Here is a 24,417-nt window from a genome sequence, read left to right as displayed (position 1 = left end):
TAGAGGTCTTCACAGTGAACCTGAGACCCGTTGACCCGGGACCCAACCCGGGACCCGTACGGGGTCGGGTCTATATTTTAAATGATCAGCCGGGTCCGGGTCGGGTCCGAATTTATTACTTCGGGTCCCGGGTCTGTTTAACATTGTGTGTAATACCCGTGCGATCGGAGTCATTAGATCAGACTCGGAGAAAACCCGGTCGTGATTAGACACTGCTTGTGTTTTTTTGTAACTTGCAACTTGTAAAATTAGGACACTCAAAATAAATTGCGTTAAAAAGCATATTTTAGGTTGATCCAGCTAGCGTGCATGTGCAGTCTCAAGCGCGTGTCATGTTTCTATGGCAACCAGTTACCAGAGTTTCAGTGAGGGACCGCCAAACCGCGCTTTAGATTTTACAATATAAATTAACCGTCTTGTTTAATCTTAAAGTTTTAGTGGTCAGATTAGGACTCGATGCAGAGCAGAGAGCACGGAGATGATAGCAAATAAATAACGTCAGCGGCCATGGCACTGAACGAGCAATCGTTATTATAACGTTAGTTCAAAAGGGCAAACAGTCTAAGTTATTAACGTTATGCGAGTTTACTCAAGTCAGAATGTAAGTTAACTTACATGTGCAAAGTTGCATTTGTCATCCGTCACCGTGACATCAAGTGGACTTTTGAAGCTGAAATAATGAGTGGATTAAGCTTGGACTTGGAATAACGAGAGGAATAACATGAATAACTTTCTTGTCGGAGGATTGTAATGCATGATCACAGCCAGTCAGGTAACGTTAACGTTACAAGGAAGGGAGAGGAGACTACTACGCTACAACGGCTCCTTAAATTAGGTAAGACAAAAAGTTGTATTTTTCGCAACAGGTTTATTGACTTGTAATAGCAGTTTAAGGTGGAATATGTGACAATCGGGTCCAGTCGGGTCTGTGTCTTCCCGTCGGTTTCGGGTCCAGCTTTCAAATAATAGACGGGTCCGCAGGGGTGCCGCCAGAAATTCTGGGCCCTATGGAAACCAAAATTTCTGGGCCCCCTACATTTTTTACAGATAAAATTTAACCAAATAAACATGCCCTGTATACTTTAAAAAAGATACTTAGCACATTGCGTAGTTTAGAGATGAGTACAAAGCCTACAAAAACAAGAAAAAAAATATTTGTATAAGTCAAACACACACGTAATAACCATATTGTTTCTATTGGCCTATTTAGTTTTCATTATATAAAATATTAAAATATCTATTTTGTAAACTCCTCAATGGTTACTACAGACACATGTTTTATTCAGTTTTTTATATTATTTTTTTCTGGGGCATTTTATTCATATTAAGAACGTCAAGTTTGACATAATCGATCGTAGCAGCAGCACTGTCACTTCAACACACGACACACACACCAAACTGATTTTGTGATTTTTTAAGCGTATAGATTACTTTTTGTTTTGTAAAGTTATCATCATGTGGCGAATACAGTATATAGGCTAAGACGTGTTGAGAGGCTTCAATCTTCGGGAAGTTTTGCGCTCAGACAGGCTCACCTTGTTCAGCTAAAGGTCCTTGCACACTGAATCCGAAATTTTCGCATGCATTTTTTCGTATCCGTCATTCTGTGTCTCTTTCAACTGTCAAAACACCATTCAAATGCTAGTTTAAGGTTCTTGCTGCACTTAATCCGAAATTTTCGCATGCGTTTTTTCGTATCCGTTATTCTGTGGCTCTAGTCTAAACTGTCAAAACACCATTCAAAACCTTGTTACGGATGCGAAAAACGCAGAAAATCGAACCCGATCCGATTTTATTTTATTTTTTTTATTTTTTTGACAGAAGAAAGTTTTGGAGGCAGTGTGCAAGTGTCATTGACATAACGTGAGGTTGTATTTATTTTTTAACGTGCTAAAATATCGGACGCGAATTTCGCGCGGGGGGAGAAGGAGGACGTGGGTGTGCAGCAGCCGTTCAATCTGTGTAGAGCTATTTTTTACAGTCTATGGTTTAGCCCCTATGAGACATGATAACCCAGAGATGTTATTATTGTTGGACGTAAATCATAATTCAGTGATTATTTTACTAAGCTAGCTAGATAAAAGCAGGTCATGTAGCAACAAAAATAAGTAGCCTAACTCTGAAAGTTTTGGAATACAGGAATAGGGCAAGCTACCTTTCTTTTTGAAAAACTGTGTGACATACTGTCGACTTCGGCGTTCTATGTCTTCTCTTTCCTTTCCTTTTTTGATGCCCTAACTTTGATGTGACATGCCTGCGTGTGTCACTGTCTGCGCTGCATCATAGCAAGTGCAATAAGCAAGAGACGTTACACTAGCGAATAGTAGCGATCGTAGCTCGGACAGCGCAGGTGGAATGAACCATTGAAAGGGGGAGGTGTGTGACTGAAACAGTAAATACATTATTTGTTTTTAAATATTAAATCTATGGTCAAAACGGACAAGATACACATTTAGTGCATGAGGGGCCCTAGCACATTTAATGTATGTATAAAAAAGAGAAAAGAAATAAGAAAAGAAAAAGGGGGTCTGCTCTTCTGGGCCCTAAATCAGCCTGGGCCCTTAGAATCGTCCTAACCTTCCACCCCTTTACGGCGCCCTTGCGGGTCCGGGTCGGGTCCAGTTAGGCATTTCTCGGATATGCACGGGTCCGGGTCCAGCTTTTGAAATAATAGACGGGTCCGGGTCGGTTCGGTTTAGCACATTACGGGTCTCTTTCGGGTTCGGGCACGAATTTTTGTACCCGTGAAGACCTCTAGTACAGAGACAAACACCAGGTTTTCATCAGTAGAATATACAGAGGTAAAAAGTGCAAGCATTGACAAAAATGACAGCGAAGAGTCATGCAACCCTCTGTAAGAAAAATGATTACTTGCACAATTAAATATATAATATTTCGTAAGAAAAGCAGATTCTGGGTCAAAGGACACAGCACTGCCCAAATGAGACTTTCCTTCCTCAATATCATGTGTTATAGAGGACAACATGACACTTTAGAAAAGAGGACCATATCTAAAGCCTGAATACTATTTAGTCACAAAGGTCAATAAAAAATCTTCTCGCAGAGCAGTAATGGGACGAGAGCACTGAAAAATGCTGAAATATAGTGTATATAAAATGGATTGTTCCGATCCTGAATTTTGATTCGTCAATACAACATTACAGTTTTAAAATACACAATTTAGTGAAAGCTGACACAAAACAGCAGTTCACATACTTACTTTGCTCTTATTTCACTGCACAGCTCCCATAGGAAAAAAAGTGTTATTGGTCACATCAAGGACATGAAGCGTCTTATTGTCATACATTTAGCTCAGGAGAAAGGAGCCTTTAATGGGATGCAGCTGGAAAAGGTTAGTCTTTCTGAACATTTTTTGCTGATGTCCGTCACACACCAGATGAAGGTGCCAACAGCAGATGTCGCGTTAACCGGAAATTTTTCATTGACTGAATTTTTTTTTTTCAAATGATTTTTTTTTTTTCACTGAATGGCAAAATCTGAAATCAATCGGATCAAATTTTGACAGATACACTGAGGATAATGATCTGATTGTAACTTGTAACTGTAATTTCCACTCCTGTCCACTTGGTGGCGAGTGCGCTCTTGCTGACTATAAAGTTAATGGGCAACGAATGGCTTTTCTGAGTTACATTGTTTACTAAGCTGTTTTTATACAGTCTATATTTTATTGATGTCTTTCTGCGGTTGAAACACTGATTGAGCAATTACATGAGAGACATGATACGGATTTCGGTAAGTTGGACTGTATCTTTCAACGTATTTTCTAATGTTCATTCATGTTTATTCCGTTCTGTAGTAAAGAGGAAGGGATGGTCGCGTTCACTCGCACTTCGCTTGAACTGAGGCGCTAGTGATCTCTCGCGCCACATTAAAGAGCGCCAAAACGGTATTTATTGTTTGAATTTTGTGATAAAATGGACAGAATTTGAAAGCAGATACTTTGTTTCATTTCAAAAGTAACAAAGCACAAAGCTTATTGCGATTTATTGGACAAACATTCATGATGAAACCTGAAAAGTGACCCAGCCTCTGTTCAACTTTCTCTTCATAGCCTATATGCTTGTCATAGCCTATGCTTAACATGTGAATAAAAACAGAGCCTATTAAATGTCTTAGTATCATTAAAATATGAAAAATTAAATTAATTATTAAATTAAAATTAAAATGACGGTAAGAGATTATGACTGAATTTTTACGACCCCCTCGGGCAAAATGAGGACAATGATGAGGTCCAACTCCACATTGTGATTGTAGGCCAGAGATTATTCTCTGGCCTACAATCACATTTGCAGTGATTTATAAGTTATATGTAGTTATATATTTATAGCTCAATAAGTCAGCTGCTTCTGTAAGTACTTTGGATGACAATAGTTTGCTCTACCCTGTGCTGTTCATGTGCGCCTCCGTTTGCAGAGCTTTTATCAAACACACAATGGTAAACAGCAATGACAGTGTGAAGGCACCATTACACGTAATGAATCATGCAGGGTCAAACTAAAGCAATAAGCCCCGCGAAGCCGTCGTGCCTTAAACCCCCTTAGCTTATCTAAATTCACTGTAAAACACGGCTTCAAGTGGCTTATTGCTTTTATAACGGTTACTCCATAAAAAAATATTCATTTTAATATTTATTTTATTCATAAAATAAACACCAGCAACAAAAACTATAACATAACACATTTATTCCTCCGCCAAGCAATATAGTTCCAAAGAGGTTGCCAAGCAACACTTTGCGCAGTAACACTAATGTAACGCGGTCACAGGTGTGTGTGTTTGTTGAGTAATTTACAACGGCTTCGAACACGATTCAATCGATCAGAATCAAGGACTGGAACTATCCGTTTTATAAACTTGTTTAGAGCACATTGTCATTTCCTCCTCTACTACATCTACCAACGGTTCTGGCCAAAGTGGGGATCTTGAAGGCCCAAGTCAGATCTGGCACCAGATCCAGGGAGGTACAACCTACATGTCTGGCCTCTAGACGGGAGTCTTCCAGTGCTCTTGGAGAAGCAGGTCTGACAACACTGCAAGCCCCATCTAATGCTGCTAGTGGGAAAGGTTCTCTCAATGGTGTCAGTCCAGGGAAATGGACCCAGTTTCATGCGAGGTGGAGTCAGTCTTATAATTTCTCCAGTTCTTGGTGGAAAATTAACGGTTTCGTCTTAATTGGGATTGGCGTTTTACCATTTTTTGTAGCATAAACGCCATCAAACCGATGAGAGCTTCGGATCTTCCAATGTTTCATTCGCAGTGCAACTGATACTCAACTGCCATTGGCTCATCTGCGTTTGAGGGGAGGGGCTTACCGATATGTCAATTAGAGCCTTTAGACACTTCTCACACTGAAGACAGCATTTCTTTTGTCTATTTCTTCAGTTAGGAACAGTAAAAGTGATGCAGAGATGGCATTTATGTGTATTACCAGGTCAGTAAGGTATTTTATTGAACAGATAAACAGCCATAGCCTATGTAGCTCTCTAACAGAGTTCATTGTAAAGCATTATCTATTGTGAAGGCTCATTTCATTATGGTTGTTGTAGTGCTGTGCTGGAATTTTCAGAAGTGATCCACCAGATATCTAGCCTACCAGACTCTAGTACAGTTCATTTGTACAGAGAGTCTGGCCACTCTCCATTGACAAGTGTTAACTTAACCTTGAAGTCGGGTATACTGTTGAAGTTTAAAACTATTAGATCTGCCCAGAGTCACTCTGGATCTGCCTTAACCAATCGCTAACGTTTGGTCGTGACGTAACCCTACAACTCAAACTAGCGCACGACCTCCACATCCTCAACCATTCCCTCTCTGCGCTGATTGGACAGGTAAAAATTTGGCCGGAGAAAACCCACGAATATACCGCAAACCCAGACGGATTACTGAAGGAACATGAAAATTGAGCGGAAGTACATCGGAGGGCGGAGCCAGGCCACCAGATGTCCACCAGAAGAAAAATAACGCGTATGAATAGTTAGTTGATATCCTGGACACCGGGCATGAACACTCAGCTCTGCTGGATCTGGTCAGCAGTTTCTCTATACTGCTGTGTTGTTTACAACACATGCGTACACACACTCCCACTTACAAACACACGTCTGCTACTTTTACAGAAACCTCAGCAATTGTACTTCCTCATTTACTCTCTAGAATAACTTAACTTTTTAAATAAATAATTAAAATGCTTTCCTATTCCTGTTGCACAAGTTGTTAATGACTAGCTTGCACAACTACTTCCTCGTTCTACTTGTACGGCTCAGGCATTTTAACAGCATTCAGCACACCTCAGACAGTTACTCATGAGAACAGATTATCACTATGTTTTAGTACTGTCAGTTGATTAAAACAATGAATCATATGCTCTATGTTAACATAAATCATTTTTTTTAGCATGAATTATTATTATTTTCTTTCTTTTTTACTCTTTTTGCTTTTTTGTTTGATACATACATGTCATTATACTTTGTAATGGGTATCAATATTATATCTACTTCCAATCTCCTGAGATTCCTTCATCTGAATGACTTTTAAAGGCAGCAGATGTACTCAAGCGAGTAGCGATTTGGGACGGACGCAACCCTAGTTTTTCCCAGTTCTACCAGTAACTGATTACAATCTACACCTGCGACTAATTTAGTCCCTGACACACTGTGAGAAAGGCTGATGACTGAAATGCATTAGTGTGAAGCGTTTCTGCCATTTTTAATGTTTCTATTGTGATAGCCATGATGTTAAATCATTTTTTAACTCTTTTAAGCTGGAAGAAGTATCTTGGATATTTTTCTAAAAGTTAACTTGAATTATATTGAACCGGCTGAAAACTTCCTATAAAAATATTTTCTTTTCCAAATGTGCATTTTGAATAATAAATAAATTTCCCCGCTAACCTGAAGCGGTGACGTGTTCATCTTCTTTTTTTCTTTTTTTTTCACTCACTGATCATATTTTATACCGGTTAAGTTTTAATTTATAGGCTAAACGAATTTGACAGATAAACAGGATTTGCTGCTTGTGTGTGTTGCTTGGTCTTATCCAACCTTTTAATGCAGTTCTTGCAGTACTTGCTCTATAAATAAATGTAACAATGTAAAACATATTTAATTAGTCTTAAACAGTAACACATAGACAGCACTACTACTACTACTACTATGAATGATAATTAAGAATTTTGGCATAAACATGAAAAATACATACTTTATTAAATTATTGTAAATTGGAAGAAAAAAAAAAAAGAGCAAAACATTTAATAGAAATAAATAAAGGTCCGCTCATATATTATTCATGATAATATCTCTTGTCCAGTACCTGAAAAAGTCCAGATTTTTAGGGATAGGGATGCGTTTAAATAGCTTTTTTATGCCCTTCCCTCACTAACTGAAAACTGAAAATCATTAACAAGACCTTTGTCTCAAAATATTGTCAATAATTTTAGTGATTTATATACTGAAGTCTTTGGGGTGTATATCCCTGAATGCTCCCATTGTGAGTGCGTTGTGGTAATTATTGTCTGTAAGTGACACACTCTGGTGTTGATCAGTTCTCAGATTGGGCTTCAGTATAAAAGAGCACAGAGCCTCTTGCTCCCAGTGGACCGGAGCTCTTTATAAATGCTACCGTATGCCTTCCTCTCTCATTATTATTACTGTCACCGACTGGATCATTTATTTATTACTGCGCCGTCTTAGCCCTTCAGAGGACCTCACTCCCAAACCCAGTCTTCTTTACCCAGGGTCCCACAGCTAATGAGGGGCCAGACAGACACCGTGAGAGAGAGGAAGGACTGGAGAGAGGAACTCCCTGGAGAGGAGAACAGGAGCTGAATGATAATCATAACTTAGTGTCTCTTAGATCCGAAATTCAGGACGGTGCTAGTTAAAGAAGGATCGTGAGAGAAATGCGATTGGGTTTGTTGGGATTCTTGGAAAACGCCTGAAGACGATAAATTCACCTTTACTGCGCATGCCTAAAACCTCACTGAGATGATACAGACGGAAAATAATAAAGTTATCACACAATTCTTTTGGCAGGGTCATTTTATTTAGCAAAATATCTCAGCATTCTCTGATGCGTCCAGTTCGCACTCACTCACCATTATTTGTTTCTCATGTTTTGCCGCAGGACAGCTAATGTGAGTGCGTTTTCTGTCATCTTTGCATGACTGTGATATGAAGTGTGTGCAAAGTAACATATTTTAACCACAGTGTGTAAGTGAACAGCACATAACAGCCACAATACTGGTATAAACATGAATATCTATTTTTAAATACCTGTTTTGACAGTCCACACTACAACAGCATTTTCAGATTTATCCACTTTGGAGAGTGTTTTCAAAAAGATAGTTTTCATTCATTTAAACGCCGTCTCAGTGTGGACGTAAGGCCAAAACGGAGAGAGAAAAGGATGTGTTTTCAAATGAAAACCTACTAGTTTGGACAAGGCCTGAGTGAACAGGAACAGAAACAAGACACATTTTAGAGTCAAAAGCTATTTTACTGTAAGCCCTTTATTTTGCTATAAGTGTTATGAGTTTGGACAGTTTTAGGATTTAGGATAGGAGTTTGTTTATACATTCATATTGTACAAAGATAACAAATATTTGCACACACACAAGTCCCATTTAAAAAAAAATGCATTAATGTCGCTGCCTTGATGACACCATGCACACTTTTTTTTAACATTTGACAAAAAGAATTTGGTTTCATATGATGAAACACTTTCAAACATTAGTGGAAAATAGTTAATCTGATTAACTGCATCTGTGTAAGGAGAACTGACTTTCTAAAAATCACCAAAACACAGACAAAATGAGTTCTTGGTGTGAGCATTTTTCCGCTTTTTATTCAGGCACAGCTAACTCCCACATCTTCAGCGTGGTTACAGTTATGAACTTCAATTCCTCCATGTGGACAGTCAAAAATGCTCCTCTCAGTCCCGGTACATCTCAACTCATCCAGCCAGATTTTTCCAGTTCCTGCAGGAGATACACAGCTGACCGTTCTGAGTGGGTTTTGGAAACTATAGCCTGTACACCATGAACCGTTAACTAAAACCCCTTAAGTATAGACAGATACATCACCTGCAGGGGCCGTGAACACCTGGGTGGCCCTCTGGAAGCCCAACATCCTACACACCACCAACCCATCCACAGTGTCAAAGCTGTCATCACACACTGTTCCCCAGACACCATTATACAGCACCTCGAGTCTTCCACGGGTGGAGCTTCCCACTAAACGAACTACAGCTAAAGACAAACACACATATATGAGACATGTTTAGGCATTCATATGTCATGCTAAAGTGTTATTTTGTAGAGTAGACAAAAAGAACAACAACAACAATACAAGAATCTCTGAGAATTTAATAGACGTTAACACTAGCTATGTTTTCATCCACCTATTTTAATGCAAATTTTGGGTTATCTCATAATAAACGCTGGATGGAAACGCCAAGATGAGCATAAATTCTAAAAATGTGCATAAAAACTTACGCGGCGGATAATTTTGTGATTTTTTATTTAGACATGCGCATAAACTATGATAGAAACACCTTTGCAGAATAAATCCTTTGATGCGCAACAATCACCTCATGTGACTTTGCCTCAGCAGAGGCTGTGATTGGATAACTGGAGTAACCAGTGGACCAATGGCATCACAGCATCTCAACTGTTGGTTTGGTGTTTTTGAAACGCCTGAGTGTCTAAGACTGTCATCAGAATGATTTGGTTTAATTCCTCCTGAAGCGTCTCACACGATTGCGTTTCCAAACACCAGCATCCGAACGCAAGAGAACATGACGGTGTTTATTGTGTTTCGTCTGATGCTCTGAGACAAACTCATTTATGATGGAGGGAAACAGAGCCTGATTGCATTTGCAGCAACTTACAGTTTTATTACAGATATAATGTGCCAATTTCCCAGGAAGTGATGATTTTGCTCTCTTGAACACATGGGATGGAAACGTTGCTTTATTCACAAATGTTTTATGCAATTTTGTGCACAAGTTAAATCTGTAACTTTGGATGGAAACCTAGCTAGTTACACACAGTAGTACAGAGAGATGGATCTGTATTTATGAAAATTACCAGACACACCACCATTGGGTCCTACATCACCCTTCTCACCCTTCAGACCTGTTTAAGACCATCATACATGTACATACAATCAATTCACTTACAAAACAGGTTAATAATCAACATAACTGTTGTGTACAGATATCGTGGATGCACACAAAATATGCCACAACATACCTTGATTTCCCTTTTGCCCTGGGAGAGAATAGGGTAAGAGGAAAGGAAGAAATTCAAGAAACAGACACAGATGGATGTTGCCTTCTTGTCATTAATAAACTTTTTAATAAACCCACCTGAATCCCCTTTACTGCCCTTTACTCCATTCAGACCCCGAGATCCTGGGACACCTGCATACAACATCGAACTCAGATGACGACTGCATGATATAAATCCAATGTTTATCTTCTGTTTCCATGTTTGTCTTTATTTACCTGGCAAACCTGGATCTCCCTTTACCCCCTGTTCTCCTGGGCGCCCTGAAAACAATTATTTACCCAAAATTATTGGCAACATCATATATCACTTTTATGTGCATATGTTCTTAGCACTCCTACAATACCTTGAAGGCCAAGGCCAGTGTCTCCCTTTGGTCCAGGCGAGCCTTTTTCTCCAGGTGGTCCTCGCAGGCCAGGAGGTCCCTGTGGACCAGAAGGCCCTAAATGACCAATCAACCACAGGTTAGGGCCCAAATGAATGAGGAATTATGAAACTTCATGGGTGCACCATTCTGCCTGAAAACAGTCACATTTGATACAGGTACCAGGATGATACAATGAGCACTTGTGAGGAAAAACTCTAATCTCTGTATTTAATAAAGTTGCCAAGTTGTGCTAGAGTTTAGTGACTTGAAGGTAAATACTGTCTGTGAAAGAATCTGTAGTTTTTAGAAAAACGTAGTCAACACATATGTTTTCCTTTTTCCTTTTGAGTACTTTTGTGTTTGCCGTATAATAGATTCTGGAATGAAACTGTGCAATAAGCTTTCTCCAATATTGTGGTATCAGCTATTTCAGATAAATCAAAGTACACCAGATTTTATGTCAGAAGTCTGGCTACTGGTAAGCTCAAGTCCTCCAGGGAAATTTACGAGTTGGTAAGTTTTTGGCAAGTCACTTTTGTCGGAGCAAGATGGCAGTGTACCTTCTCTTAATTAACTACACAAAAATACAGCAAGGTTTTTAAACTCTACTTCTAGAGAACGAAGAACAAATAATTGAATCAGGTGTGTTTGGCTTTTGTATGTTTTTAATTAAGTTGGCTTGAGAAAGCCAACTTACTGAAATCCTATTTAAACTTATTATTATTAAGTTGGCTTGAGAAAGCCAACTTACTGAAATCCTATTTAAACTTATTATTAAGTTGGCTTGAGAAAGCCAACTTACTGAAATCCTATTTAAACTTATTATTATTATTCTGACCCTAAAATTTACAACTCAAACTCCTAGAGCTTTAACTCTACATACTCCAAACTCGGCTCAGACCTTCAAACTGTTCTGACTCGAGTTGCTACAGTATGTCTTTTCAGACTGATCGGACTTACGGTTTTCCTAAAAATGCTGATCAAAACTCGGAAAAACTCCCATTGACTTACATTGGGGAGTTCTAAAAAATTCAAATCCAGATTCAAACTCACCAACCGACAAAAATTTAAATCTAAACACCTTGAAGACTAAACCAAACTGCCGTTCTATATTGATACTTTGCAGTCACGTGACTACCACTGATACCTGGCGGGCAACAAACGGGTATTTTCAACGTTGAGTCCTGTCTTTCTAGTAGACATCAAGTCTGTTAGCGAGCTAGCTGCATAACTATGGACTAGGATTAACTCCAAGGTAGCTAAATTGTGTAAAGCAGACACGTTTTTTAAGATAATCGAGCAGTAATAATTCCTCCGTAAATAATATAACGTTAGCTCTACTTTTGGGTCATCTCTGGTTCTCATTGAAAATCATAGATCTCGCAAACCTCAAAACAACCTATCACACACTTCTGTTATTGTTAGCAAAATACGACAGCTGTTGTTACTGTGCGTTCACACCGCCACCGGCGAGAGCATCAAAGTGCCCGGAAATCATTCATTTTCAATGAATTTTGCCGCTCTTGCTGGCGGCGGTGTGAACGTACAGTTAGCCTAGCTTAGACTCATAACACAAACAGCTGACTCGCCGAACCAGCTGGTGAATACTGGTGGTGTTGATTGACAAAACTACAGTAACTTAAAGACACGATTAATTACATGATCATACACCCATTGTGTTCAAACAAATGTTGAAATTACCTTTGATGGTAATTTGCACAGACGTGTAGCCTACTGTGAAGGTTGCTTATCTCATCTGCGGTTAGTGCATCCAATTGCACAACAACTATCTGGCATGTCGTTTACACCTCAAAACACCAACTTTTGTATAGCAAAACTGGCGACCCTTGATTAGTTTACTGGGTTTCATTGCTGGAGAACGACGTTCTTGCCCGCCAGCCAGTACTTGTGATGTCACGTGCAAAGTATCAATACTAAATGAGCCATTGAGACTCATTTAAACTAATAAACTCTAAACTCATACACTTATAAAACTAATTAACTTATAAACTCATGAATTCATAGACTTATGAACTCTTAAACTCATAAATTAATTAACTCTGAAATCTTTCTTTCTTTCTAACTAACCAATCCATCTTTCTTTCTTTCTTTCTTTCTTTCTTTCTTTCTTTCTTTCTTTCTTTCTTTCTTTCTTTCTTTCTTTCTAACTAATCCATCTTTCTTTCTAAATAATCTTTCTTTCTTTCTAACTAATTCATCTTTCTTTCTACCTATTATATCTTTCTTTCATTCTTACTAATCTATCTTTCTCTCTTTCTTTCTAACTAATCTATCTATCTAATCCATCTTTCTTTCTTTCTAAACAATGTTTCTTTCTTTATAACTATTCTATATGTCTATCTAATCCATCTATCTTTCTTTTTTTAACTAATCTGTCTTTCTAACTAACTTATCTATCTATCTTTCTAACTAATCTTTCTTTCTTTCTAACTTATCTATCTATCTTTCTAACTTATCTATCTTTCTTTCTTTCTAACTAATATAACTAATTTATCTATCTATCTATCTATCTATCTATCTTTCTCTCTTTCTAACTAATCTATCTATCTATCTTTCTAACTAATCTATCTTTCTAACTAACTTATCTATCTATCTTTCTTTCTAACTAATCTATCTATCTTTATAACTAACTTATCTAGCTTTCTTTCTTTCTAACTAACCAATCCATCTTTCTTTCTTTCTTTCTTTATTTCTTTCTTTCGTACTAATCTATATTTCTCTCTTTCTTTCTAACTAATCTATCTTTCTATCTAATCTATCTTTCTTTCTTTCTAACTAATATATCTTTCTTTCATTCATTCTAACTAATCTTTCTTTCTTTCTAATCAATCTTTCTTTCTTTCTAACTATTCTATCTGTCTATCTAATCCATCTTTCTTTGTTTCTAACTAATCCAGCTTTCTTTCTTTCTTTCTTTCTTTCTTTCTTTCTTTCTTTCTTTCTTTCTTTCTTTCTTTCTTTCGTTTTTCTAACCAATCTTTCTAACTAATCAGTCTTTCTTTCATTCTAACTAATCTATTTTTCTTTCTTTCTTTTCCAACTAATCAATATTTCTTTCTTTCAAACTAATCCATCCTTCTTTTTTTTCTTTCTTTCTTTCTTTCTTTCTTTCTTTCTTTCTTTCTAACTAATCTTTTTCTTTTTTCTAACTAATCTTTTTTTACTAATCTATCTTTCTTTCTAACTAATCAGTCTTTCTTTCTTTCATTCTAACTAATCTATTTTTCTTTCTTTCTTTTCAACTAATCCACCATTCTTTCTTTTTTTTCATTCATTCTTTCTTTCTTTTTCTTTCTTTCTTTCTTTCTTTCTTTCTTTCTTTCTTTCTTTCTTTCTTTCTTTCTTTCTTTCTTTCTTTCTACCTAATCTTTCTTTCTACCTAATCCATCTTTCTTTGTTTCTAACTAATCCAGCTTTCTTTCTTTCTTACTAAATAATCCATCTTTCTTTCTTACTAACCCATCTTTCTTTCTTTCTTTCTTTCTTTCTTTCTTTCTAACTAATCTATTTTTCTTTCTTTCTTTTCAACTAATCTATCTTTCTTTCTTTCTAACTATTCTATCTGTCTATCTAATCCATCTTTCTTTGTTTCTAACTAATCCAGCTTTCTTTCTTTCTTTCTTTCTTACTAAATAATCCATCTTTCTTTCTTACTAATCCATCTTTCTTTCTTTCTTTCTTTCTTTCTTTCTTTCTTTCTTTCTTTCTTTCTTTCGTTTTTCTAACCAATCTTTCTAACTAACCAATCTTTCTAACTAATCAGTCTTTCTTTCATTCATTCTAACTAATCTATTTTTCTTTCTTTCTTTTCAACTAATATATTTTTCTTTCTTTCTTTTCAACTAATCAATCTTTCTTTCTTTCTAACTAATCCACCATTCTTTCTTTCTTTCTTTCTAACTAATCTTTTTCTTTTTTCTAACTAATCTTTTTTTTACTAATCTATCTTTCTTTCTAACTAATCAGTCTTTCTTTCTTTCATTCTAACTAATCTATTTTTCTTTCTTTCTTTTCAACTAATCCACCATTCTTTCTTTTTTTCATTCATTCTTTCTTTCTTTCTTTCTTTCTTTCTTTCTTTCTTTCTTTCTAACTAATCTTTCTTTCTTTCTTACTAATCTTTCTTTCTTTCTAACTAATCTTTCTTTCTTTCTTACTAATCTATCTTTCTTTCTAACTAATCAGTCTTTCTTTCATTCTAACTAATCTATTTTTCTTTCTTTCTTTTCAACTAATCCATCTTTCTTTCTAACTAATCCACATTTCTTTCTTTCTTTCTTTCTTTCTTTCTTTCTTTCTTTCTTTCTTTCTTTCTTTCTACCTAATCTTTCTTTCTTTCTTTCTTTCTTTCTTTCTTTCTTTCTTTCTTTCTTTCTTTCTACCTAATCTTTCTTTCTGTCTTTCTTTCTTTCTTTCTACCTAATCTTTCTTTCTTTTTACCTAATCTTTCTTTCTTTCTAACTAATCAGTCTTTCTTTCTTTCATTCTAACTAATCTATTTTTCTTTCTTTCTTTCATTCTAACTAATCTTTTTCTTTTTTCTAACTAATCTTTTTTTTACTAATCTATCTTTCTTTCTAACTAATCAGTCTTTCTTTCTTTCATTCTAACTAATCTATTTTTCTTTCTTTCTTTTCAACTAATCCACCATTCTTTCTTTTTTTCATTCTTTCTTTCTTTCTTTCTTTCTTTCTTTCTTTCTTTCTTTCTTTCTTTCTAACTAATCTTTCTTTCTTTCTTACTAATCTTTCTTTCTTTCTAACTAATCTTTCTTTCTTTCTTACTAATCTATCTTTCTTTCTAACTAATCAGTCTTTCTTTCATTCTAACTAATCTATTTTTCTTTCTTTCTTTTCAACTAATCCATCTTTCTTTCTAACTAATCCACATTTCTTTCTTTCTTTCTTTCTTTCTTTCTTTCTTTCTTTCTTTCTTTCTTTCTTTCTTTCTACCTAATCTTTCTTTCTTTCTTTCTTTCTTTCTTTCTTTCTTTCTTTCTTTCTTTCTACCTAATCTTTCTTTCTGTCTTTCTTTCTTTCTTTCTACCTAATCTTTCTTTCTTTTTACCTAATCTTTCTTTCTTTCTAACTAATCAGTCTTTCTTTCTTTCATTCTAACTAATCTATTTTTCTTTCTTTCTTTCATTCTAACTAATCTATTTCTTTCTTTCTTTTCAACTAATCCAACATTCTTTCTTTGTTCATTCTTTCTTTCTCTCTCTCTTTCTTTCTTTCTTTCTTTCTTTCTTTCTTTCTTTCTTTCTTTCTACCTAATCTTTCTTTCTTTTTTCTTTCTATAATCTTTCTTTCTTTCTTTCTAACTAATCAGTCTTTCTTTCTTTCATTCTAACTAATCTATTTTTCTTTATTTATTTTCAACTAATCAATCTTTCTTTCTTTCTAACTAATCTATTTTTCTTTCTTTCTTTTCAACTAATCAATCTTTCTTTCTTTCTAACTAATCTTTTTCTTTTTTCTAACTAATCTTTTTTTTACTAATCTATCTTTCTTTCTAACTAATCAGTCTTTCTTTCATTCTAACTAATCTATTTTTCTTTCTTTCTTTTCAACTAATCCACCATTCTTTCTTTTTTTCATTCATTCTTTCTTTCTTTCTTTTTTCTTTCTTTCTTTCTACCTAATCTTTCTTTCTTTCTAACCAATCTTTCTTTCTTTCTTACTAATCTATCTTTCTTTCTAACTAATCAGTCTTTCTTTCTTTCATTCTAACTAATCTATTTTTCTTTCTTTCTTTTCAACTAATCCATCTTTCTTTCTTTCTTACTAATCCACATTTCTTTCTTTCTTTCTTTCTTTCTTTCTTTCTTTCTTTCTTTCTTTCTTTCTTTCTTTCTTTCTACCTAATCTTTCTTTCTTTCTAACTAATCAGTCTTTCTTTCTTTCATTCTAACTAATCTATTTTTCTTTCTATCTTTCATTCTAACTAATCTATTTCTTTCTTTCTTTTCAACTAATCCACCATTCTTTCTTTCTTTCTTTCTTTCTTTCTTTCTTTCTTTCTTTCTTTCTTTCTTTCTTTCTTTCTACCTAATCTTTCTTTCTTTCTTTCTTTCTTTCTTTCTTTCTTTTTCTACCTAATCTTTCTTTCTTTTTTCTTTCTATAATCTTTCTTTCTTTCTAACTAATCAGTCTTTCTTTCATTCTAACTAATCTATTTTTCTTTCTTTCTTTTCAACTAATCAATCTTTCTTTCTTTCTAACTAATCCACCATTCTTTCTTTCTTTCTTTCTTTCTTTCTAACTTATCTTTTTCTTTTTTCTAACTAATCTTTTTTTTACTAATCTATCTTTCTTTCTAACTAATCAGTCTTTCTTTCTTTCATTCTAACTAATCTATTTTTCTTTCTTTCTTTTCAACTAATCCACCATTCTTTCATTTTTTCATTCATTCATTCTTTTTTTCTTTCTTTCTTTCTTTCTTTCTTTCTTTCTTTCTTTCTTTCTTTCTTTCTTTCTTTCTTTCTACCTAATCTTTCTTTCTTTCTAACTAATCTTTCTTTCTTTCTTACTAATCTATCTTTCTTTCTAACTAATCAGTCTTTCTTTCTTTCATTCTAACTAATCTATTTTTCTTTCTTTCTTTTCAACTAATCCATCTTTCTTTCTTTCTAACTAATCCACATTTCTTTCTTTCTTTCTTTCTTTCTTTCTTTCTTTCTTTCTTTCTTTCTACCTAATCTTTCTTTCTTTCTACCTAATCTTTCTTTCTTTCTAACTAATCAGTCTTTTTTTCTTTCTTTTCAACTAATCCACCATTCTTTCTTTGTTCATTCTTTCTTTCTACCTAATCTTTCTTTCTTTTTTCTTTCTATAATCTTTCTTTCTTTCTTTCTAACTAATCAGTCTTTCTTTCTTTCATTCTAACTAATCTATTTTTCTTTCTTTCTTTTCAACTAATCCATCTTTCTTTCTTTCTAACTAATCCACATTTCTTTCTTTCTTTCTTTCTTTCTAACTAATCTTTTTCTTTTTTCTAACTAATCTTTTTTTTTACTAATCTATCTTTCTTTCTAACTAATCAGTCTTTCTTTCTTTCATTCTAACTAATCTATTTTTCTTTCTTTCTTTCTTTCTTTCTTTCTTTCTTTCTTTCTTTCTACCTAATCTTTCTTTCTTTCTAACTAATCAGTCTTTCTTTCTTTCATTCTAACTAATATATTTTTCTTTCTTTCTTTCATTCTAACTAATCTATTTCTTTCTTTCTTTCTTTTCAACTAATCCACCATTCTTTCTTTGTTCATTCTTTCTTTCTTTCTTTCTACCTAATCTTTCTTTCTTTTTTCTTTCAATAATCTTTCTTTCTATCTTTCTAACTAATCAGTCTTTCTTTCTTTCATTCTAACTAATCTATTTTTCTTTCTTTCTTTTCAGCTAATCAATCTTTCTTTGTTTCTAACTAATCCACCTTTCTTTCTTTCTTTCTTTCTTTCTTTCTAACTAATTGTTACGTCCGTAAGGACGTTTATAGTATTGTGTGTGTGTTGTTTTTTTTCGTCCTGTCTCTTTCTCTTACTTTCGATCTCTTAGGTTGTTGCTGGTTGGCTACATTGCTTGTCAGTCAAGGCTAACGAGATGAGTGGCCGCGCCTTGGGAGGCGGGATCTGCATCCGCATAATGAGTGACACCTGGTGAAGCGGATATTTAAAGACCATGCTGCTGCCAGTGTGACTAGAGCACTTTGTATTGAGAGCACTTTGTATTGAGAGAACCTTTGTAATGAGAACCTTTGAGAGAGACGTTTTGTTGTAGAAACTGTTAAGTTGTTGTTGTTTTATTTTCGTTACGTTGTCCACATGTATGCTCACTCGTTCCTCGTTTTGGCTGTGTCCAAAAACTTTCTCATAAATGAGTGTTGCCGCCGGCAAAGGAGAAGGGGATAGGTAAGACTGTCACGTGACATACATTGTACACACGTAGTAACCCTGACTGTTTAAAAACACTAGTTAGGGATTTGTGCCACCCATTGTATTTATGTTTATTAGTTAGTGTAGTTTAGTTAAGACGTCCTAGACGTTGAAGACTTTTTCTTTGACCTTTTCTTGTTAGTCTTTTTCTTTTTTCTAACTAATCTTTTTTTTTACTAATCTATCTTTCTTTCTAACTAATCAGTCTTTCTTTCTTTCATTCTAACTAATCTATTTTTCTTTCTTTCTTTCATTCTAACTAATCTATTTCTTTCTTTCTTTTCAACTAATCCACCATTCTTTCTTTGTTCTTTCTTTCTTTCTTTCTTTCTTTCTTTCTTTCTTTCTTTCTTTCTTTCTTTCTTTCTTTTTTCTTTCTATAATCTTTTTCTTTCTTTCTAACTAATCTTTCTTTCTAACTAATCAGTCTTTCTTTCTTTCATTCTAACTAATCTATTTTTCTTTCTTTCTTTTCAACTAATCCATCTTTCTTTCTTTCTAACTAATCCACCATTCTTTCTTTCTTTCTTTCTTTCTTTCTAACTAATCTATCTTGATTTCTTTCGAACTAATCTTTCTTTCTAATATTTATTTCTAACTAATCTTTCTTTCTAATATTTATTTCTAACTAATCTTTATTTCTTTACTTCAAACTACTTAAAACTTCTAACAAACTTTTTTTTCTAGTTAATTTATAAATCCACTGTAAACTTCATTGTTATATTGTTATATTACATCTGGAACATGCAATTAGATTATTTTGTTATAAATAAAAAAGCCTGACAATGTCACTGCTAAATACCTTTAAGTAGTGTTTTATTGTTTCTTTCCAAAAGCTTTCTTACCGCTTACACCTGGAGGTCCCTGCCCTCCTCGCTCACCACTGGGACCTTGGTCTCCTTTAGGCCCTGAGGAAGAGAGATTTCAAGTCCAAGGTATCAAAAAGTGACAAAATGCAGAACAAAGTGTGGCTTTGACAGATTTAGTTTTAGTGGTGTTTAATAAGGAAAGCATCACTATTTCTACTGTTCAGACTAAACAGATTAAAGTGGTTTTGTGGTGTGGTTGTACTTTTGCACAACTGCACTACACTGTAAAAAAAATCGTATTTTTTATCAGTAGTAGTAATTAGCAGCTATAGACAGCTATTTATCTTTCAAAAAGTACCTGGATTTCCACGGGCCCCTGGTGTTCCTGCCAAACCATTCTTTCCATCGGCACCTGGACGACCGTCATTCCCAGGTAAACCTTGTGTGCACAGAGCAGTAGTCATTAGAGCAGTATAAAACTCTTACAGAATGGAAAAATGTGCAAGGCATTTCCACAACACATATTTTCTGTTTTATTACAGTATGAATTATTAAGGTGGCCTTTCATCATAATAATCAGGCACCTTGTATTCCTCTCGCTCCTGGATCCCCCTTTAAGCCTGAAACACCTGGAGACAGAAATAAATACAGTCAGGGAGAGATGTGGATCTGCTATACTGGGATGAGAGATGTGTGAAAGTAAGGAGACGATTACCAGGTGCACCCGGAGCGCCAACCATTCCCTTTTCCCCTGCGAGACCTGGGTCTCCTCTCTGTCCTTTTTCACCTGGAGCTCCAGGCTCACCTACCCTCCCTGAAATAAATACAATAACTTTCAATTAATGTTCATTGTTTTGCAGCATTTTCTTTGTGTACACCAAAAAAAGTGAATGCTTTAGCATTACTAACATACAATTATTTCCTAAGCCTATGCAGCTCGTTAAAACTGGTGAAAAATGAAGAGTACGATACTCACATATGCTTCTCAAGAGCACTCACACCCATACACATATGCATTCAAAATTCATACAGATATACAAAAATACACTAACCTGGTGAGCCAAGGCCTCCTTTCTGTCCTGGGTTCCCTGGTATTCCAGGAGAACCTAATACAGAGCACAGCTGGAGTATAAAAACTGACTGCTCAAAGCATGACATAACAATGACAAAATACTATTCACAAGCATCTGTTGGAAAAAAGGATGGAAGACACCAAAGGTCAAATGACAGCTTTAGTTCAGTTCAATGTTTATGTCTGTTTTGACCAGCAGGGAGCACTAAAACCACACAGATTGTGAAGGAACATGTAGAAAGTGATCGGCTCTATTCTGGTCACTGAGATCTGCTGCTGGGTTCAAAAGAGGAGATGAAAATTAGCCAATTTTCACCCCTTTAAACTGGGGACAGGATCTCAGAGATTTTGGGTGCCTTACAGATGTTTGGTATCCTTCTGGATTCTAGCTAGGAAGAGCTGTCCAGGTAAAACCTCACTCCTCTGCCTTCCCATGCCGGTTGATGATGGTTCGAATCCCGTTAGGAGCGGTGCGACTAGGACTGGTTGCATTGGTGCCGTGACCCGGAGGGGAGAGACATTCAGGGTGGTGTGTGTACTGGAGGCCAGGTAAAACTTCAAGGGGCTTTGGCTTTAAGTGCCCTAGTTGACGAATCCCGTTCGGAGTGGTGCGAGTAGGAACAGTCACATTAGCGTAGTCTGCTAACATCCCTCAAAAAACAGCTAGATTTTAAATGAATTGTTCAAATAACTGAAGTTGTTTTACTGAATTTGAAACTTTTTTGAATTGTTCAAGCTGATGCCTCACGCTGATGGTTGTAGACAAGCTTTGGGCAAATAAGTCACGATTATCTCCCTTATTAGTTATTGCCTAAGTATTGCAATCTTCTAATGTTAGAGTGAGAGGCTGACTGAGTGACAATATTTTCAAGGCATTGTCACAGTACACAGTTACCTTGTAATCCAGGTGTTCCAGGTGGACCAGGCGGACAAACCATGACTATGAAATATAAAGGAAAACGATAACTTTAATTCTGTGAGACACACCTATGGTGTCTCCTGACAAAATGCTTTAAAGTGGTCATGAAATGGAAAATCTAAATATTTTTGATATTTCCATATAAACAATAAAATCATACTGCAACTTTCACACCTTAAATATTACTCAAATATGTGTTTTTGTTTTCCACCCTTAAGATTTGAAATCTCCTCATTCATGATGTAACGACTATCCAAAACACTTGTGCTGCTATTGAGGTGATACAGGTGAGGTTAGGACAGGTTTAGTAGTATGGGTAGGGTTAAGGGTAGGTTAAGGGGTAAGAGCAGGTCAACAGAGTCATTATAGATGTAATTACAGAAATTAATAACAGCTGTAATTACGTGCAGGTATGTTTTAAACATAAGTACAGTGTAAAAGCATGTATCGGTATGTACACAATAAGTGCATTGTATCAAATGATTAATTTAAATGTTAATATATACTGTAGTTGTTAAAGACAGTAAATATAAAGTATAGATCTGAAAATGCATTTCATGACCCCTTTAACGATTGAAATCATGGCAGATTCTCAAAATAGTACCTGGTCAACCAATAGGATTTATCTTGTGTGTATCAAAGATGTGTACCTCTTTGTGCACTAACGTTGAGTTGGTTTAGTTGAGTCCTCAGTTTTTCTAGAGTCCCATCGTTCCCACACAGATCGGACAGACACTCCTGTTAACGCACACACACACACACACACACACACACACACACACACACACACACACACACACACACACACACACACACACACACACACACACCATCAGCTCTGACACTCTCAAAACAGGCCTAATATGAGTATGTGTTTGTATGGCACAACATGAATGTATAAACCTCATCTGAACTGGAGCTGCCCTGCTTGAATCCTTCAGCAGACTGGAGTTCCTCTGATCTGGTTTCAGCTGATGTACAGTGAGTGTGAACCCAAGCCTCCAGAGTGAAGACTGCATACAATACACATCATACAATGCAGATTAAATCATGGAACGACAGAAACAAGGTGATAGCTTACATGATGCCGTGAAATATGCATGTTCACAAAAAATGATGGACACACACTTACTGTAAGGTGCAATCACATTAGATAAAAATGGTCAGTTATTGTTAATAGTAGAGCGATGTATAAAGCTCAGCTCACACAGAATTCACTTTCAAACCAAGCAGCTTTCTATTGGTCAGTGTGGTTAATTCAAGTGACCATCTTGAAAATAAGTGAAATCTGCATAGGGGATTTTTTTGCACCCGATCGCAGGGATTCCTGTTAGAATGAGTTTTGTACATGAAAATTCGCCAAGCAATGGTGAATGTGACTGCACCTTAAGGCTACAACTAAAAATATACACATTTCATTGCATAATACAACAAAATATTGGTGACATCTGTAAAGGAATATAGCTTTTCTCTTCAATAAATTTCCTTTTCTTCATCATTTTTGCTCAATAAGTTTTAATCAGCTGGTGTTTTGGTGATTATTAGCACAATTTTTAAGTCAGAGTCATCTCAGAGAAACGACAGGTGTAGAAATCACTTTACATATCACCATGATCCATTGACATCTGACAACCACAAAAGGTCACAATGCTTCATATTTTTTTTTTTTATAATGTAATTATTTAAACCCTAAAACTTGCTTGGTTTAAAATCAGTGCCACTTGGTTCGACATTTTGTATATAATGCAAGGACATTTATAAAGTTATACTTTTTAAATGTGAATTTATTTCAGTTCCATCTTACATTTATAGGCCAGCACAGAATTCAGTGCAATCAGCAGCAGGAGAAACACTATGAGAACAGGAATACAGTGACGTTTCTTCGCTGGTTTCCTTGGTGTCAGCTCTGTAACAAACAATGCAGAACTCTGGATTAAACTACAGAAAATTGATTTCATAAGTCCATTATAAGTGATATGATATGAGGGAAATGAAATTAGCACTATTTTAAGTTACAATACACAGCATTTCCATGACCAACAACAGTCAATCAATATTATGAAATATCAGACCACTGAATGTCATGATTGATCAGAAAGAAACATTCCAGAAACACACAAACATTTTGAAGCATATTTGAATGTGAACAGTGTCGGCCTGCCCGAGACTCACCACTGTGCTGGAAGTCGTAGCGCTCGGCCTCAAAGAGCTTCATGTTGTTGTCATAAAGAGGGTTTGCCTGGCTGAATACAGAGGCCTGCCCTTCAATGGTGTCCACTTCTGTCTCCATCAGTCACTCCACCACACACTGACCTCTACACAGCCTGGGTGACAGTTTAAAAAACAAAACCAATGAAAAAAAAGAAAAAAAAAAGAACATATGCTGGCTCATCGAAACATAAGTCATCTGACAAAAGAGATGCAGCGGAAATTGTTCCAATGAGTTTGTCAAGAAAAAGGAAGTTGTGTTGTGTTGTGTTGTGTTGTGTTGTGTTGTGTTGTGTTGTGTTGTGTTGTGTTGTGTTGTGTTGTGTTGGCTACAGTAGCAGGTTAGGCATAAACTGCTTTTGCTGAAGACTGGAGTAATGATGCAGAAAATTCAGCTTTGATCACAGGAATTGTAAATTACAGTTTACAATATATTCACATAGAAAACAGCTATTTTAAATTAAACGAATTATATATAGTGATCACATTATTACTACTAATATTACTACTACTATTATTATAATATAATAGTGACTTTTAGCTATCATCTGGGGTCAGGTTTAGCCCCAGAAGTCAGATAAATTTGTCAAAATGTCCCTTTGGGTACATTTGGGAATATCCTAAATTAGATTTTATTTTATTTTTATTTTTTTGTGGGAAAGTTAAAGCTATGGTGAGTCAGTAGTACTTACAAATGGACATACAAACAATAGCCGCTTTCCGACCAAGTAGTTACAGGAACTTAGGTCTAGGAACTGTCCACTTCTAAACAGTTCTAACAACTACTCTCCCCCAAA

At 35.5% G+C, this 24,417-nt stretch overlaps 1 protein-coding gene across 2 annotated transcripts; it reads right to left on the bottom strand.

The window, feature by feature from the left end:
* Positions 1–8,040: 8,040 nt before the first annotated feature.
* LOC308692609 (uncharacterized protein) lies at positions 8,041–23,822 on the bottom strand. 2 transcript variants are annotated; one of them, XM_081368762.1, is made up of 17 exons: positions 23,585–23,822; positions 23,217–23,318; positions 22,316–22,425; positions 22,063–22,150; positions 21,389–21,433; positions 20,474–20,527; positions 20,137–20,235; positions 20,006–20,050; positions 19,780–19,860; positions 19,458–19,520; positions 10,647–10,742; positions 10,519–10,563; positions 10,381–10,434; positions 10,265–10,282; positions 10,100–10,147; positions 9,095–9,259; positions 8,041–8,989 (listed from the first exon to the last, which is right to left on the bottom strand). In XM_081368762.1, the coding sequence occupies exons 1-17, from the start codon at positions 23,700–23,702 to the stop codon at positions 8,859–8,861; spliced, it is 1,362 nt and encodes a 453-aa protein (XP_081224888.1). In that variant the 5' UTR covers positions 23,703–23,822; the 3' UTR covers positions 8,041–8,858. The 2 variants fall into 2 exon arrangements, with proteins under 2 accessions (XP_081224888.1, XP_081224889.1); XM_081368763.1 differs by having other exon boundaries at positions 10,109–10,147; positions 23,585–23,728.
* Between the last annotated feature and the right edge of the window lie 595 nt (positions 23,823–24,417).

Source organism: Scardinius erythrophthalmus (assembly GCF_964197995.2).
Source record: "Scardinius erythrophthalmus genome assembly, chromosome: 6".
NCBI classification, from domain to species: Eukaryota; Metazoa; Chordata; class Actinopteri; order Cypriniformes; family Leuciscidae; genus Scardinius; species Scardinius erythrophthalmus.
The sequence above is the reverse complement of the archived record's forward strand: the minus strand, read 5'-3'. Positions and strand labels throughout refer to the sequence as shown.